The sequence below is a fragment of the Apiospora hydei genome (assembly GCF_038363865.1).
Source record: "Apiospora hydei strain CBS 114990 chromosome Unknown utg000004l_segment0_segment0, whole genome shotgun sequence".
In the NCBI taxonomy this organism is placed as follows: Eukaryota; Fungi; Ascomycota; class Sordariomycetes; order Amphisphaeriales; family Apiosporaceae; genus Apiospora; species Apiospora hydei.
In genome coordinates this window covers 1,305,843-1,323,383 of record NW_027117363.1, presented here as the reverse complement: position 1 = coordinate 1,323,383, position 17,541 = coordinate 1,305,843, and the positions used below count along the sequence as shown (strand labels likewise).

General features: G+C 53.2%; 7 protein-coding genes across 7 annotated transcripts; 4 read left to right on the top strand and 3 right to left on the bottom strand.

Annotated features, from left to right (window-relative positions):
• Window positions 1-502: 502 nt before the first annotated feature.
• On the top strand, window positions 503-1,158 carry PG997_002933 (uncharacterized protein; the record flags this gene model as incomplete). The annotated part of the gene is made up of 2 exons (XM_066807248.1): window positions 503-625; window positions 814-1,158. The coding sequence occupies 2 exons, from the start codon at window positions 503-505 to the stop codon at window positions 1,156-1,158; spliced, it is 468 nt and encodes a 155-aa protein (XP_066670866.1).
• A 2,055-nt stretch (window positions 1,159-3,213) lies between these two features.
• PG997_002932 (membrane bound o-acyl transferase family domain-containing protein) lies at window positions 3,214-4,771 on the top strand (the record flags this gene model as incomplete). The annotated part of the gene is made up of 2 exons (XM_066807247.1): window positions 3,214-3,754; window positions 3,867-4,771. The coding sequence occupies 2 exons, from the start codon at window positions 3,214-3,216 to the stop codon at window positions 4,769-4,771; spliced, it is 1,446 nt and encodes a 481-aa protein (XP_066670865.1).
• Window positions 4,772-5,653: 882 nt separating this feature from the next.
• On the bottom strand, window positions 5,654-7,024 carry PG997_002931 (uncharacterized protein; the record flags this gene model as incomplete). Its single annotated transcript, XM_066807246.1, has 3 exons — window positions 5,654-5,775; window positions 5,842-6,483; window positions 6,535-7,024. The coding sequence occupies 3 exons, from the start codon at window positions 7,022-7,024 to the stop codon at window positions 5,654-5,656; spliced, it is 1,254 nt and encodes a 417-aa protein (XP_066670864.1).
• Window positions 7,025-7,575: 551 nt separating this feature from the next.
• Window positions 7,576-9,296, top strand: PG997_002930 (HECT-type E3 ubiquitin transferase; the record flags this gene model as incomplete). The annotated part of the gene is made up of 2 exons (XM_066807245.1): window positions 7,576-8,202; window positions 8,634-9,296. The coding sequence occupies 2 exons, from the start codon at window positions 7,576-7,578 to the stop codon at window positions 9,294-9,296; spliced, it is 1,290 nt and encodes a 429-aa protein (XP_066670863.1).
• Window positions 9,297-9,578: 282 nt separating this feature from the next.
• PG997_002929 (ATP synthase subunit 4- mitochondrial) lies at window positions 9,579-10,467 on the bottom strand (the record flags this gene model as incomplete). Its single annotated transcript, XM_066807244.1, has 3 exons — window positions 9,579-9,604; window positions 9,667-10,353; window positions 10,437-10,467. 3 exons carry the CDS (start codon window positions 10,465-10,467, stop codon window positions 9,579-9,581), a joined length of 744 nt encoding a protein of 247 aa, XP_066670862.1.
• A 634-nt stretch (window positions 10,468-11,101) lies between these two features.
• Window positions 11,102-13,048, top strand: PG997_002928 (uncharacterized protein; the record flags this gene model as incomplete). The annotated part of the gene is made up of 5 exons (XM_066807243.1): window positions 11,102-12,124; window positions 12,181-12,383; window positions 12,438-12,675; window positions 12,819-12,851; window positions 12,908-13,048. 5 exons carry the CDS (start codon window positions 11,102-11,104, stop codon window positions 13,046-13,048), a joined length of 1,638 nt encoding a protein of 545 aa, XP_066670861.1.
• Window positions 13,049-15,466: 2,418 nt separating this feature from the next.
• On the bottom strand, window positions 15,467-16,683 carry PG997_002927 (uncharacterized protein; the record flags this gene model as incomplete). Its single annotated transcript, XM_066807242.1, has 3 exons — window positions 15,467-15,724; window positions 16,173-16,555; window positions 16,614-16,683. The coding sequence occupies 3 exons, from the start codon at window positions 16,681-16,683 to the stop codon at window positions 15,467-15,469; spliced, it is 711 nt and encodes a 236-aa protein (XP_066670860.1).
• Window positions 16,684-17,541: the final 858 nt, after the last annotated feature.

Genomic DNA, 17,541 nt, shown 5'->3' with positions numbered 1-17,541 from the left:
TTGCCCGTTGATCTAATGAGGATAGACCCTGGCTGTGCTAGTGGAAATCTTCAAAAGCCAGTACGATGCTGGAAATACAGTTTTTACGTAAGTTGAAATAACCAGGTGGAAAAGGTTCAGCCGTACTTCTAACTCAGATGCATCTACCGGCGTGACGGGCTGGCGGGTTTTAGGAAAACTAGACCCGGCAAGTTGGGCGCGGCTAGGCAATCGACGATTTAGGCCGAGACGACGTCACATCTATTAATATGACAGGTTCCTGGAGGATCTGCTTACGCTTCTAACAGCCACAGCCAACAGCTGTTGGAGCAATCGGAAGGGTTCGAGAAAAAAGCCCGAATAGGGTCTAAAAACATTGATTTTCTACTTTTTCCTTTGAGAGTAGTCGTCAACTTTCACCCCACGCAATCCCTTCTTGTACGCACCTCTCATGCTACTCGAGAGTCCCAACCGTTTCACTGAGGGGGGCAAATGAATCGTCGCTGTCTCGGGACTGAACACCATGCAACAACCGGCAGAGCCAAAGAAGAAGGTGATGATGGCTGCTCCGGGATGCCCGGAACCCGCAAAGGATGCCGGAAATGAGAACGCGGAGGAGGCCCAGCAGCAGTCCAAGTTGTATCGAGTAGGTCGCCACTATTTCCCACCCCTCATCCCCATCCCGGTGATGATCAATTTGGACCGTTCCAAGTACTGCAAAATACTGGTTACGTTGTTTGTTTTCCGCAATGTAACATCGCTTTGCAATCGAGGCACGCTGTTACTCGCAGTTATCTATATCGTATGATGGAACTCTGTTGCTAATTTTGATAGATCGTCATGACGCCCATCAACCTCATCTCCTTCGTCCTCGGGCTCTGGCTCGTCGACTTGCGGTATCGGTGTCAGCGAGAGCACGCTCATTCACATTCGCATTCGCGTCCGCAGCAGCCATCCTCCTCATCATATTACCTACCGGCCTGGCTCTGGTGGCCTCGCAGACCGGCGGAGGAACCTTTCTACTACCACTCGAAGCAGAAGAAATTGATGCGCATGGAGGCTTCCGAGGCTTTCAAGCTGCGCAACAGCGTTCTCTTCGGGCTGGTGCTGGCCGCGATGTTTGTGCTCTGGGCGACGTCGTGGATGATTCGCAGCGTAGTGGCGTGGTTGGTGGCTTAGTGTGCACACCCCCTTACTTACCGATGCGGTCTCATGTCTTATTGTGTTGGACAAGCCTCGGCTCTACCGCTGAAGCTTGGTGAGAGGATGCGGTATATCCGAGGGGTCCCCTTACTACTCTTCCTGGCGGGTTGGTTATATGTCGTGATGAGGTTTTGTTAAAAAGCAGTGGTATCTCTACGTAGTGTGGTAGTCATCGTGGGGGGGGCTTCATAACGTGGGGTGCTTTTTGAGCACAGGGTCATACTTGGGTGACCATAAAATGTGATGGTAATGCCATCGGGCATGTAGATAAGTGCAGGGGTAACTACCTATAGGGAGTGAGTGCTATACCAATTTGGTGGTATCTGGTAGGACTTCTCGTGCACCAAACGCTAGGTTTAAGATGCCTATACCCAATCGGTATGCTGCCGCTCCCGAAATTGACTTGAATGAAACCGGGTAGGGTTCCTACGCGGCTCCGGTATCCGAGACAGGAATCATTTGCATGGCTGCACGGTCGTCGAGCCTTTGGATTTGATGGTGCGGTAAGCTCGTGATTCGAAGCCCATTTGCGCGTGCGATGCCTGACTCGGAGAGCCGGAGAGCTGGAGAGCCGGAGAGCTGGAGAGCCTAGGTATGCTACCGTAGCCGAGGGTCGCAACCCGAGGTTAGCTGGCTGGTGTTGGTCGATCGTCGGGTGCGGCGTATGATAGTGGCACCAGTCCACTGGAAAAGCTGCATGGGCGAAGATTGCGCCTGTGTGGCTACACGCACTTGAGGCTCCCATCAATGTCAATGGAATGGCATATTTGGCTTTCACACCTGTCTGGCCAATGTTATCTGCACGTAGCACTTGGGATGCTGTGGCCTAGAGGATAGCACGACTAAGTAGGTACTCGCACAGCTTGCCGTGACTTGTTGCAGCCGTAACAGCATAAGGCGGGTTGGTTTGACGTCAACACTGCCGGGCCCGGTGCCCGGTGGATACTCCCTTCGTCTGTTGGACTTTGGATGGTAATATCTCAAAACCCTGTACCACGTGTACAAGTCTGAAATAGCTGGAAAGCCTAAGTAGCTACACACATTGATGTCTGTGCCTTGAAGAGGTTAAACCAAGGAGGAAAAGGCCTTAACTTGAGCCTTCTGAGCATAGGCAGGCACTCTCGTCGATAGATCTAAGACAAATCTACATGTGTACCTGAAGTCTATAGGATCAGTCACATATTATGGAGGATGGATGCTACGTTAGCTGGCTTAGCAGGCAAGGCTGGAATAGAACTCGAGAGCTGGCTGGCACGCTAGAAGGGCGTTGAATGGAAGGGCTGGTGACAGAATTATGGGCTGGTAGACCAGCTCTAGCGTCGAATTTGCCGCTGTGGAACAGACACGGGATCACAGCGACAGAGGGCCAAACGAGTCGTGCTCCATACTTTTGTACCTGCTCCGGGCACGAAACCGACATCATCATCGATTGCGAATAGAGTGCCGGTTCCAGGTTGCCCGCCGCCCGCCGCTCTCTCTCGTCTTTCGAGAGTCGCGTGTTCCGTACCTTGATAGCTTTTGCTTGCGCCTCCGCATGTGCCTATGCTTTTCTTGTTCCTAATCTAACATTTATCATTACCTGCGTCGGTCACTCCGTCGTTCTGGCTTTTTATTTACTTACTTATTCCCCTTGCCCTCCCTAGTAAATCCCGTCGTTGCTAATTCAGGAGAAGCATGACTTTATAGACGAATTAAGGTTGCAACCATCTCAGGCGACTTTTGAGTTAAGATCGTTGGAGCAATCAGGCTATACCCGCCTTGGCCGTGCATTGCATGGTGTAAACCCTCCAAGGAAAAATGACTCCCCTCATCGGTGGTGCTGACTTAGCAGACACCTACCGTCAACTCTACCAGCAACAGTGCCCAGCAAGAGATTGATGCTGGGAACAAGATCCCTTTTCTCTTCACCTTCCACTTCCTGTCCACGCTTGTCATCCCCCGCTATATCTAGCCATCCCCCATAAGCAGCGGCCATGGCTTTACAACGCTCGCTGGCTGGTTCTGGCACTATGCATCTGCTGCAATGTGCGAATGGTCGCGTATTCTACTAGTGGAAACCCGGCTATGGGCTATGGTTGCGGGCTCATTGCAGCCTGGAGCACCATCCATATCTTTACTTTGCTGGTGTGGACAAGACCTCAATGGGACGCCAAAAGGGTAGAGAGGTACACGAGAAGGACGACGCCCGAAACGAACGGAGTGCTGCAGGGCAACGGCCACGCAAAGCAGGCCTCGGAGGCCAATGGCAATGGTGTGAAGCACCTGAATGGGCATGCCAATGGCCATGCGTCACCGACAACTACAGAGACGATAACAGCAAATGATGCTGTGGCGTCCTGCAACGGACATGCCACGAATGGACATGTGCCCAACGGGCTGAGGGAGAGACACCCGGCAGACGCGGAGAAGCTTCGCCAACGCTCTCTTGAGCCGGTGCCCGGATCTTATGATGGCAAGGTGGGATTGCATCAACAGGAGTACTTCTATAAGTGGCAGGAATACCCGGAGGATGCACCCTTTCGTACTCGTTTCAATTGGGCATTTGATATTGCCACCCAGATGCGCATGACAGGTAAGCAAGCACCAGGCTGTATGCCCAATGCTACAAGATACGTTTTATTGACCACGAAACAGGTTGGAATTGGGCAATCCGTGTTATACCGCCCTACTATCCCCTCCTATAGGGGCTGATGGCAAAACCCAGGAGCCACTGGATGCCATTCCCAACAGCACCCCGGAGGGGTATGTACGATACAGGACGCGCAGCGAGTTTATCTTGCAGTGCATCGTTACCCGCCTCATACCGTGCTATCTCGTTGTCGATCTCTGTGCCACGCTGATGACCCAAGATCCATACTTCATCTTGGGGCCCGAGCATAACGAACCCTTGCCCGCGAACCTCGCCTCCTTGCCCGCAGCTGCCCCTCGCACTCCGGCGCACTGTTATCTGCTTCCCGGCGTCCTCTTCGCCATCGACTTGGCCTTTAGCGCCGGCCAGCTCGCGCTAGCCTGCTTCGGCCCGCTCGTGCTCGGTTTCCGCGCCCACCCCTGGCACATGCCCACCGCAAACGGCTCCTTCGTCGCAGGCGTGCTGGATCGAGGTCTCGAGGGGTTCTGGGGCCAGTGGTGGCACCAAACCTTCCGCTTCGGCTTCGCGGCCCCAACGAACTGGCTTGTGCGAGAGGGCTACCTGAAAAAGGGTTCGCCCCTGCACGCCTTCGTCGGCGCCATCGTCGCTTTCGGCCTGTCGGGCTTCATCCACGCCATGGGGAGCTACTCGACGGTCCGCTATTCGTGGCCCTGGGACCCGCCCGTCTTCTTCATGCTCGCGGGCGCGGGGGCACAGATCCAGCGCACGTTGGCCCGGCACATTCTCCGGGAATCCATCCAGACGTACGCCCCGCGCTGGCTGCGTCGCACGGGCAACCTCGTCTTCACCTTTGCCTGGATGCACATGATCAGCTCGTACCTCCTCGACGACTTCAGCCGTTGCGGCCTTTGGCTTTGGGAGCCTATTCCCTTCTCCTTTGCGCGCATGCTCGGCCTCGGGACGCCTGGCGGGAAGTGGTGGAGGTGGGGGCCTGGCTGATGCCTACGTGGCATTGGGGGAAGCATTGGTGGGATAGTGGCATTGCGATGTAAAGCAGGGAAGGACGATGGTGTTGTAATGATGATTGATGATTTGGTTTATATTAGAAGGGGATTTGATTAGATGCAGGGTTGGATCGAGCTTGGAAATAAGAATGAAAAGGGGCAGACAAGACAAGAGAAGACAAGTTAGGTTAGAGCAGACCTTGGGTATTCTGGATAGGGGAGTTTGGGAGTTCGTTCACACATGCCTGGGACAGACTGTTAGCTGGACCTGGCATTATCGGGTATGGGGAGAAAACGGATTGATTAGAACCAATATCAGCAAGGAATCGATAATGAGATCATTAAAAAGCTACAGGCTTTAGGCATGACACCGCAAACCAGTGAGAATAAGCGACTTTAGGATTTCGATATTGGTCGTATTTGACTCCTCTACTGAAAGAAAAGTGCCAGGGATTCCTCAAGAAGAATTGTAAGATACGGGTGGGCAATTATTGACCATTTTCGAGCCGGGACTAGGTATATGTGCTACTGTCAAACATTCGAAAAGGGGGTCACAGTTTACAGAAGATAGGAAACCAAAATGATATGCAATCAGGACGAGGAAGCTATACAGCTCAGAGGGAAAGATGATATTTCTGAATTGAACCGAATGTGTTCCATCCCGAAGGAAGTTGGGTTGAAATATACATTCTGCCATGCCAATACCGCAGTGAGGAAAAGCTATGTATACTACAATCTCATGTGCTCATTAGACCAACATATTAGTATGAACAAACAGAGTAGAGAAAGCCCGGCTTCGTCAAGTCCCACAGTACCTTGATTGCCGTGTGAATTCATAAAGAAAATTGAATCCGTTGCTTTAAACGTCGCTGCCCAGCTACTCAAACTGCCATCCCCTGAAATCATCCACGAACCGCACGGCTGCGGCCAAGTACCTTTCGTGAACATCACCCCACGTTTCTGCTGCTTCCTTCATCGCTCTCACGGCTGCGGCAATGTCTGTTAGTCTCTATTCTTAAAGTTGTCTATGCTATGACAAATTGCGGATGGCAGGGTCTCTCTCACCTTTCACGAGATGGGCATCTGTGCAATAGGGCCCGTTAAGCGCCTTATCGACGACGTAATTCCACTGCTTTCCTTTCAAGTCCCCGGGCTGGACATAGTCGTCGAAATCGATCTTGGGCCGGTTGAGGGCCATGTAGAGGGCGACGGTCAAGAGCCACCACTGCCGCACCACGTTGATGTGGAATTTCTTGGGTATGACGGGAAGCAGAATGCGCACTGCGTGACTCGTAGTCAAGATGTGGCAGATGAAGAAGTTGTACGAGTGTGCCCCCGGCGGCACGGAACCGACCAGGAACGCCACGGCCGCCTCCTGAGAGTCTTGAAACTGCTTCAAGGGATCCTCAAACGTCCAGGCGTTCCAGTACTCCAGCAAGAGGCCCTCGTGCTTCTCGAACACGGCATCGAAATTGTGCTCGCCGGGGGTCTTGAACAGGCCGTCCAGCCTCTTGTCGTTCCTCATCTTGTCGAGCAGCTCGCGGGGAGAAGTAGAGCTGCCGCTGGCTGAGGGCTTGGTATAAGACGGGTCGTCTAGATACTTGTGCAGGAAGTCATATGAGACGGAGGTCATGACGAGAGCCTCCATGCCGATTTGCCTGCTGTCCAGCTCGAAGGCATAGCCCAAGTGGATTAAGGGGTGGCCGACTGTAAGTCATATTAGACCGACTGAAAGTACAGGTGAGTTGTAAAACTTACGACCACTAATAAGACAGTTCACCAGCGGCTCCTCGCCTTCAAACATAAATCGTTGCACGACCTTTTTCCATTCATAGCCGTCCTTGTTAGCCAGGTTATCCTCGTAGAAGTCCAGGTAGGCCCGCTGGTATTTCTTGTCGCCGAGGAAGTCGCGCCAGTCGCCCTCGGTGACCTCGGCCGGCGACGGCTTCCACGGGTCGAGCTCCTTGATCTCCTCCTCGTAGATGGCGTGCTGCTGGTTCTCGTTGGCGCCCAGGATGTAGGCGGAGCCGAGGATGTGCGGCGTGTGGTTGTGGAAGTTGTTGGGGCCGTATATGACCGAGTGGTTTACATGGTTGGCCTTGAGCAGGTGCTTGAGCGTCCGGGTCCGCTTCTCGGGCGACGACTCCAGCTCGTGGACCTTGACGGGCGGGAGGTCGATGGATTGGACGGACCCGCCGCTGCCGATGAACCGGTTGACGATGGGGACATAGGAGAGTAGTGAAGCCATTTTGAGTTGAGGGGTACGGCTCGGACCAATGGCGGTATGCACTTGATGAATGATATAGCTTTGTATAGCAACAGCTCTCAGTGTAAGGCACTGTTATTATATCATTCGCAGCTCATCTCCTAGTGGTGTCAATACGGATGAACAGAAGAACGTCCGGCTGTTTTTAAGTCTGTGTCATCAAATGAACATATATGATGTCGGTAGCTGGGGAATCGTGCTACTTTCGATGTTACTTTCTTATGATGCAAGTGTGGGCAGATGGGGAGAGCTAGCTTCTATTCTTTATTTAGAGGGGTCGACGATTCATTCACAGTGCAATGTTGGGTAAGCACCTTACTTCTAGCACCGATGAGTCCGAAATGCGACCCCCGAAGGGCCCGAACTGTCAATTGCGCCCCCCAAAGCTCAAGCTTCAAGCACTAGGCTAAACCCGGAAGCCGCCTAAATCCGACCAAACCTTGCCCTGGATTGAGTTCCAATTGGCCTGCGCTACAAATATCCGCCGCCAATTTCTCAACAACATTGAACAACATCAACAACAGCTTTCCGAGATGCCCCAGTCGGACGATATACTCATCTACGCTGAACTTCTGTCCAACGTCGGGCGAGTCTCCGTAGCATGCGATGGCCCACTCGATGGAGCAAGCACAATTGCTGCAACTGTCTCAGCAGATAGTCTGAGTCTGACAGTTGGGAACCATGAAGTTGAGAACACGTTGAAGCTTCCTCACCGGGTAGTATCTGCAGAAGACGCAGCGCAGTTCTTGAGAGTTCAGAGCAAACACGCTAATTCCCATCAATGGAGCCTTCCTCTTGTGCCCATGAACGGTCTGTCTACGCGTAATAGTCAGCGCCGTGCGGCACCAGATGCCCAGGCAGCAACCCCTTGGTCTGCCCAAGACCTGAGTCCGTGTTCCTCGATTTACTGCCGGGGCTGCCAGGCTTCAATTGTGGCAGAAGGCAAGATCGAGACCTGGAAGGACCTGCCGAGCGAGAACTGGGCCGAGATGATGGAGTTCTGGCATTGCCACAAGCCTCACGACCATGGGCATCATGACGACCAAGGACTTGCATCCAGAGGCTACGGCGCCAACTCGAGGCTCTCGGGGCAAAGCGGTGTTGGACTCGTGGACTTGACTTCACTCTTATTCGCCCAGGACGACTGCTCCAATGTTACCGTAAGTTATCTACCCCATGATGTGTGGTTTTCCTTATCTACTGCTTGCTTCGTGGGTATATAGAAGGTGGCCAAGTCAGCTTCATCTGCATTTCAGTGGCGTGGTCACCGATACTCATACCCTAGATTAAATGATATGTCTCCGATTTTGGCTTGCGGTTGCCGAACCCTAGGCTCTTCGGGACTATGGGTCTGGTTTCTGCTCTATGCCAGGAGTCGCCTTTGTATTTCACCAGGACTTTCTTTGGACGTGGAAAGCTTGGGATTTACCAGAGGTACATTTACATATGGATTTCCTGTACGCATTCTCATGTAGTATAGCACAAGTTGAGCCCTCTAGTTATATGAAATAATCTGACCCATCAAAAACCATCTCCATTCATACAAAAGCTCAGCATCTTACTATGCATGTGCTAACTACGTTATGGACAGCCATCAACAATGCCGACTTCGAGTGACAGTATGGAGTTAGAGAGCACCGAGTCCAAAGCCAGCAATGGCTCAACTCGCTTAGTAAACCAAGGGACTCCTCTGTCTTGTAGTAACTGCCAATGCGAGATAGGCGTGTCTCACCAGGACCAGACGTCCGTCACGCTCTTCAAATGGGCCATATCGATCCAGAGTCCTACTAGCAGCAGCACAAGCTCCTCTCCAACCCTCCAGCCCAGTCTATCACAGTGCGTGAGCGCCATGCTCCTGGCGACCCTCTCACGCTCCGCCTGCTCCAAAACCGTCATCATCCCCTCTACGACAACCACTAGTACTAGTAGTAATGCCCCTGCTGGAGAGGAGCAACAACTCCTTCATATTTGGCTCTTCAACCAGGACATCACCTTCACCTCGACGAAGCAGCGCCCGGAACAGAGACCCGTGTCCGCCGTCAAGGTCTTCTACCGCTTTGTCAACCAGGCCGAGGCCGACAAGCTGGTCGAGTCCATGACCTCGGATGTGCAAGACATCACGTTACCGGCCGCCGCCGCCGCGCAGCTCCGGGAGGAACTGGAAATGAGTAACGGTTATCTGCCTAGCCCGGCACGGAACTTCAACCAGTGGAAGATAGGCTTGCTGGAGAAGTGGAAAGGGGATCAACGTTAGCTTAGCTTCAAGCAGTTTAGACAGACACAGCCATTGATGAAGACAACACAAGAACCAATCCAGGTTCAGTCTATAGGAGTAACTCTCCGTACGAGCATTGCATAGGGATATATAGAAGCTACAGACGACTGACGTCCGATACGGTTATCCAATCGCATCACGCAAAATGGCACAATTAGCTTTATGGTGGTTCTTTTGACTAATGCACAGGGTGTATATGAACACGGGTGGTGGTAACAAAGGGAATCCTTGCTCTGCTTCTGATATTATCTAGTCCACCGTCTATTGGGGCTTGGCAGAGACGATTCCTATATATAACGATTAGTAACTGGAAAATGTAGATGCTGGTATCAAAATGATGATAACTTACGCTCGACATCGGCAATGCTCTGCTGAAGAATCTGCTGGAGGACCTTGGGGTTCTCGAGCTCCTTCTTGACCTTGGCAATGACGTTCTCGGCCAGCTCCCGCTGCTGGCGCTGCTTGACCTGACCCTCGTAGCGCACCCACGAGTCCAGGACGGTCTTGGCCTCAGCGGCCAGAGCGGTGGTCTGCTCGAGCTCGTAGGCCTTAGCCTCGAGCTGGGCGGTCTCCTTGGAGACCTCGAAGAGAGCCTTGGTGGTGTCGATGACGCCGCCCATCTGCTGGACGTTGTCGATGCGGTCCTGGACGGCCTGGGTGTGGTCGGCGCGGGCGGCGTTCAGGATGCCCTTGATCTTGGCGTTCTGCGCCTCAGCCCACTCCTTGTACATGGGGCCTCCGTACTTGATGAGGGCGCCCCAGACGGACAGCAGGCAGAAGGCGACGACGGACTCCTCGTTGACCACGTAGTACTCGCTGCTGATGGCGTAGATGGACAGACCGGCCGCGGAGGACAGGATGGCCGACTTGGACATCAGCGAGTTGCCGGGCAGCGAGTCCAGGATGGACTGGGCCTTGGTCTTGGGGTCCGGGGTGTTGGTGGACGGGACGTTAGAGGCATATCGGTTGGCGCTGACGGAGGAAGCGAGAGCCGGCAGTGCTCGCGAAGAGACAACTGGTCGGAGGCGGGCAGCCCCTACAGAGAAGATATGTGTGAGCGCGGGCCCTAGATGAGGCAATTGAGGCTCCCACGAGGAGCCTCGATGCGAATTGACTTACCGAAGGCGGTCTTTGCCAAGCGGGAGGCCATTGTGAGATGGAGAGGTGATGCGGAGGTGTACTGGCGAGGCGAGGCGATTGGTGTTGCTTGGAAAGTGAGGTTCTTTTCTCAGGACTGCTTGTGGGTCCGCTTGGGAAGCTCTGCGATTCGGATCAGGTCGGCAACCTTTTCTTCCGAGGCCTTCCTTGGAAGCTGAGAACGAACCTGCTTGTCCGCCCGAGCAACGACACTCCCGGATTGCAATCGGGGGAATTGGAAAACAGAAGACCCGAGATACCAGACGATATATGATAGGAAGCCGATTAAAATGAATGTGGTATGAAACACTCGATTCAATTCAACGATTGCCAATTGATGGTGCAGCTGCAGGCACTTTCAGATGTAAGAGGAGGTCAGAGTGCCGTCCGGCTGTCCGCTGAGAGATCCTGCCAGGCCCAGACAGCTGCCAGCCGCTATTGGGCACTCACCCACAGATCACTCGTCAATTGAGGCCTGAGTTCAAACCTTGCGCGCCCGCTAAACCCACTCTATGCTGTAATCCCGGCATTGGCCTGTTCTACCGATAAGAGATAACAGCCAAAAAATAATTTACTATCGCTATCTATCGCCGACTAGCCTTGCGCTCCTCCTACCACTCGAGGCAACACCCATCGACGACTTGAAGATGCCGAGCAAAACGGCAGAAGCACCTCTGAAGAGGAAACGCTCGGAAGGCGCAGAGAAGCCGAAGAAGCGTGCGCGATCAGACAGTGGCAGCGGCAGCGATGCGGAAGACAACGCGCAGGCCGAGATCCTGCTCCTCGAGAACGGAATCCTCGAATCGAAGAAGAACTACAACAACATCACGAGACTTTTAGACCTGGCCAGGAACAAGAAAGATGGAGAGTCATCCCTTGTTGCTACTGTGGCGTTGTGCCGGGTGTTCCTGCGTCTCCTCGCCCAGGGCAGCATGTCGAAGAAGGCCGATCAATCAGAGAAGGAAACCATTGTGATCCAGTGGTTGAAAGACCGTTTGGTGGACTATGAGGGTGTCTTGATCGATGCTCTGGCCGAGGAAGATACAGAATCAACTGCGCTCACGCTAGCCATGCGCGTGTTGAAGGCCGAGGGACAATACCGAGACAACAAGGATGAATACAGCTTTCCTGAGCCGTTCCTGAAGGACATCGTCCACGCGATAATCTTCGATGGGTCTGAGGATCTTCGAGAAGAATTCTGCGAAAAGTACCTCGGTGAATACTGTGACGTCCGTTACTACGCCTTCAAGGCTATGAGCGAAATCTTCGGTGCCGATGAAAGCAACCAAGCCACACGGGAATCTCTGTTCAACAACGCTTTCGAAATGCTATCATTCTTTGACGAGGTCCCCTCCACGATGGAGGAGATGGGCGAATACTACCTCGAAAAGCCACCGAAGAAACACCCGGCTACGATACTTTCGCAGCAGAAACGACTAGGCCAAGTGGCGTGGCTCGCGACCTTGAGGCTCGGCCCTAATAGGGATCAAAGGAAACAGGTGCTTCAGATCATGACGCGGTCGATCGCTCCTTGGTTCACTCAGCCCGAGTTCCTGGCCGACTTCCTCACAGACAGTTACAACGCTGGCGGAAGCATTTCACTTCTTGCTCTGGGCGGTATCTTCTATCTGATTCAGCACCGCAACTTGGATTACCCGTCCTTCTATACGGTACGGTATCTGATTCAAGACTGGCGAAATCGATTCAGTTGCTAATTCTACCACAGAAACTATACTCCTTGTTGGACAGTGATATCCTCCATTCAAAGCATCGGTCTCGCTTCTTGAGGCTGTTGGACACATTCTTGAACTCGACGCATTTGCCCGCAGTCCTCGTAGCCAGCTTTATAAAGAGGCTTGCCCGGTTATCCCTCAATGCGCCTCCTGCTGCTATTGTCAGCATAGTGCCCCTATTTTATAATCTATTCCGGTAAATCCCAAACCCTCCAGCCAATATTGGTTACAGGTGCTCATTGTCATCTAGGAAGCATCCGTCTACGACATTTATGATGCACCGTGTGCCCCGAACCAAAGAAGAGAAGGCCTTGATCGAGAATGAGGGATGGAACGACCCCTTCGATATGGCAGAATCGGACCCGATGCTCACCAATGCGATTGATAGCTGTATATGGGAACTAGTCCAGCATCAGTCTCATTATCACCCTAACGTAGCTACGGTGTCCAAGATCATCTCTGAGCAGTTTACTAAGCAGACATACAACGTAAGATTGTCCTATCCAAGCTCCCTTTTCTGTCTTTAGCCCCTCCCCTTTTCGAATCATACCGGACAGGCCAGCAGAGACAAAAGACACACAGAACATCGACTTGGCTCAACTTGTGCGGAAAGCTAACAATCTCCACTTAGCTTGAGGACTTCCTCGATCATTCCTATGGTAGTGTAAGTGTGCCCTTGAAAACATCACACTTTGCGGTTTTGCTGATTGTATTCTTCAGCTTCTCGATGCGGAGCTCACAAAACAGGTCAGGAAGCCGCCTGTAGTAGAGTTCATGATACCCAAGAGAATCTTTCTGCCACAAGATCCAGCTTCTGGTGTCGAGGACAACCTTCTTACCAAAATCTGGGGGTTCGAGTAAGAATTAGCCCAAGCACGAAGCTCAAGTCGATTCCTTGGGCAGATACTGAAGAAACGATAACCCACGAGATGACCTGGAGTTGCCTTGCGCCACTGATAACCTCCGGCAGGCCAAAACCTCGCAGTCCATCGGAGCATCTCGATCGGCAGGCACAACAAATGGGGAGTAAATCAGGGGCACCGGGACCGGGACCGGGACTGTGAGTCGATAGCAAGGAAGCAGCTAGCCACCTGGGACTGTTCAAGCATGTCAGGCAGGAACACATGCATTGTGGCCTTGATACTTACTGCAACTGGTTTGGTGATGCATCATGTGCCCAGGGTGACGTACAAACTCTTCCTTGGCTTAACTTTGCCACTCGTATCATTGAACATGGAAGGGATGGGTTACGGGAGGAGCTGATGACACAACGGGCAGTTGGTTGTGGCGCCCAACAGCATTCGCGGCCGACAAAAGAATGTAGCAGCAACGTGTTACGGGATGGATGCAAGGCACGGCACACATGAAGTCAGATTCTATCAATAGCCACCACCACCACCACCACCAGTTTAATTGAAGCCTTCGAGATACCAGCTTGTGACACGAATTCGGGTTCATGCTGGGCAACTATTCTACTGTTTCAGAATCACCTCTCTTGATTGAAATGACTGGACCAGATCGAAAGCAAAATCTCCTCCCATCATGATGATCCATGGGTAGCTTTTCGGGATCATTACCGGTTTCGTTTGGGGATGATGCTCGATACGGATACTGGCGACTTCTCGCCCTACACCGCCATATGGACTTGCGGCTGGCCTGTAATTTCTGGAAGCAATCAGACGTCCCAACCCCGGTTATTTCGGCAAGGCTGGGGTGTCTGATTCCTTGTCTTGACGTCTTCTGAGCACAAACCTTTCGTAGACAGCCCTTATAATGGACTCTTGTTATCAAGTGGCGATGAGTCTAAATCGACGATTATACAAGAATAGCAATAGCTTCCGATGCCTGGGGGCTATACGTGATGTCACACACTGACCCGGCACGCTTTTTTTGTTGCTGCCCCGGGTACCTTGCTTAACTGCCGCACTAACCCTGCGGATGTCCGGGGAGCACAGGATTCTAGAATAACGCGTAAGCTGTGTGGTTAGATAACCGAACGAAGCCATCGCATCTTCCCAAGCATGGTGCTTCCTCGCTCCAACGTAGGTAGCGTCGAGCTTAGGGCGGCTCTCCCGTTTGACTTCACCCATCTTCGCAATCACCTTGGGTAGGAAGAGGCTGAGTGCCCGCGCGTCCAGAAATCGCATCTTGACTTGCGCCTAGCATCTCCAAATTCGGCCGTTGGTGTTTCAGCTGGGAATATCTGCTTGACGGTGAATGTGTGTAATTTTTTTTCGTATGTTTTCATTGGGCCTCGCCGGGGAGAAAGGGCAGGTGAAGATTCTAGATTGTCATTTCGACTTGCATACCCCTCATTCTCTGCTCGGCCAAATCTCTCACACGAGCATCGTGAGCGTGTAAGTAGTGAGTACTTGGCACGGGTCCGAGGCAAGCCCATGCCATGATCACTTGTGAGAGGGTATGTAGGTAGTAGGTAGTAGGTAGTATGTAGTATGTAGCAGGAAGCCATCGTGCCCGTCCGTGTGCCTTCACCGCAAGCTCGTGAAGAGGATCTGGACCTCTGCCCGCCCAATGACAGGCGGTCGGCGGAGCACGGCTGGGCTACCGACTCGCCGGCACGCGTCCGCGTTTTTTCCCACGATGGAACCCCCGCCGGTTTCCCTCGCTCCTTTAATCCTGAATCGGCATGTCGTGCCCGCTAGAAAACCGAGTCACGATGACCTGGAGTGGGCGGGCGCGATGTCGTCGTTGGCTGGCGATAACAACCGATCTTTGCCATCCCGCTGCAAACGGGGAAAATCTACAGGGTCCAAGTTGCAAAACGCAATGGCCAACAAACCAAGCATCCATTAATCCTTCCCTTCATCTATCCAATGCTTTCTAAGCCGACGGCGCACCTTACGTACGCATCTTTTGTCTCTTTGGCTGGGCCAAAAGACTATCGCGTACACTATCCACCCGGGCTTGATGGCATTCGGTGTTTCTCCCTGGAGTTTCCGAAAGAACGATCATTCATTACTTGTAACGGCTAGGAAATAAGCATTAGAGAGCAAGACGGAAATAGTAACTATACGCTCATGCCTTTGAAGCCCGTCGCCGTGCGTCGTCTGATATGCCGGGATAGACGATCGCTCGAGCACAGGCTACCGCTACCGGGAGACAGGAAGGACTACTATTTCTGCTTAGCAAATCGCCTAAGGCGTTAGTCAACCATGCAAGGCACGCCGTTGGATACACAGTGCAACAGTATGCATAGAGATCATTTGATGAGGAAAGGGCTGAGGGTGAAAGGCTTCGTAATAGCGAGCAAGCCTACTGTCAGCTAGCCCAGCTAGCACCGGGAGAGAGCTTGGAGAACTCGGCGCGCCCAAGCCACAGGAAGCATCGTGCCAAGGCAAGGTAAGGCCAGGCGACGGCGACGGCGGCGACGACGACGACGACGGATGAAATTTTCTTGTGTCGCATTCTCTTTCTCTCCTCAACGTTGCCCACCAGCCCATCCTTGGCGGAAAAGGAAACACCGCCGCAGCAGCAACGGACGGGCTGGTGCAAAAAGTGAGCTGAGGGCATCTCATCCTAGACCAAGATAGATTGCTTGTCCGCACCAACGAGCGAATCCCCTCGCTTTGGGTTCCAATAGACGACTCACTGATCACTCACCGCCCCATGTTCAGCGCCCAATCTCTCGTCCAATGTCGAGTGTGCATATTCTCACTACGACCATTCGAGATTTCACTCGGGTCAAGCGCGCGACGGAAGAAAAAGAAAAGGAATGCAGCTACCGACTGCCTGCCTGCCTACAGTGCTAGGGATGGGATGGCGGATGGGGTTGGAAAAATTGGGAAATCGTCGATTACGGTTCCTCACTTCCGTTCAATGCTGTTTGTCCCCAGGGCCAAAACCGGGCGTGTGCTGCGTGTGGCCGCGGCCAGTCCAGAGGCAAAAATGCTCTGCGAACGAACGGGGCGTCGTGTCGTTTCCCAAAATGTGACGGGCCGGCCTTTTATGCGACCTGCTGTCACACATCTTGGTAGTTCGTGCCCAATGCTTCGCCGTCAGCCAGTCGGTCTCCTTCAATGCAATCCGTCCAGTCTTGTCCTGCTCGTTTTGGTACTTGCAAACGACCACCCTTCCCTTCGCAGCAGTTGTCGGTGAGGGTGCGCGCGTGAGACTGGACGGCCGAAACCCACCCGCCGCCCAGCGTCCGTCCAAACGGGAGGCGCTGCTCGAGTTCCCCGTCAGTGGGATTGTCTGCGTGCGTCATCGAGACTGCGCACTGTACTGGATCTCGTTTCGCACGAGCCTTGCCTGCCTCACCTCCTTGTTTTGATTTGAGATTTCGCGAGAGAGAGACACAGAGACCGTTGTCTGGCCATAGCGCTCGCTGCTGCTGCTCATCAATGCTAACTAAACCAGCCCACCGGCATCTGAATACCGTCATCCAGGCAGTGGCCGGGCCACAAACGTGAGGGACCTTTTCTCCAACGATCTTCGCCAGAAGATGGCCATTCGTCAGCGTCGGGGCGCAACTCCATGGTTATGAGGAGACTCGATCCCGCCGGGTGCTTCTCCGCCATGAGTACGAGATCTCTGAAAGAACCGCCGTTTTTTTCTTCGTGGTTTACCTGGGTCGACGATGAATGAAAATCACATCATCACCTGAGCTTGGAGCGCATGTTCCACGATGTCCGAGGGTGCCGTATAGGCAGGCCGTATTTCGAATCCTCTCCTGCCAGTCGACCTCGGAAGGAAGAGGCTGGCGCCGGCGCCGCTATTGCTGCCGTTGCTGCTGCTGCGGCCCATTTGCCCGATGCAGCATCTACAGTATACATTTGAAGTTTGCAGTCACAGTATGCCTCTTAGGATCAGAGTGCATCGCGACGCGGGCATGAGCAGCGGCCCACCTTGATGGCATCTGATACGCGGTCTGGATATCGGCCTTTGTTGATCAGCTCAACTCCTAAGCCTAATAGGAACTAGAGACCCGGCATGAAGCGAAAGAGCTCTAGAGACAGAGAGAGGAGAGGAGAAAGCCACTGCTCCTAGTTGCTCGCAAGGGCGCTGGGCAATCTGATGCCTGGGTTCAGGTAAGATCACGCCCATGAATTCTAGTCGGTCTCTCCGCTACTGGTTTGGTTCCGCGGTCTGGTTCAAGCTCGAAATGTTTGGTCTGATGTCTAGACTCTATATGGGACGACGACTCTCCACCAGCCTCAGCCCAGCGCGGCATATGCGCATGGAGTCAATGCGCGTAGTGTTGTGTTCTGAAGCTGCACCGTGGTTTTACAGCCTTGAGTTTCGAGACGCAGAGGCTGGAGAAAGAACCGGGGTCTGCTTACTACTCCGTGGGACGCGTAGGTCTCCTCCTGTCGGAAGTGTAAATAGAGTCACGC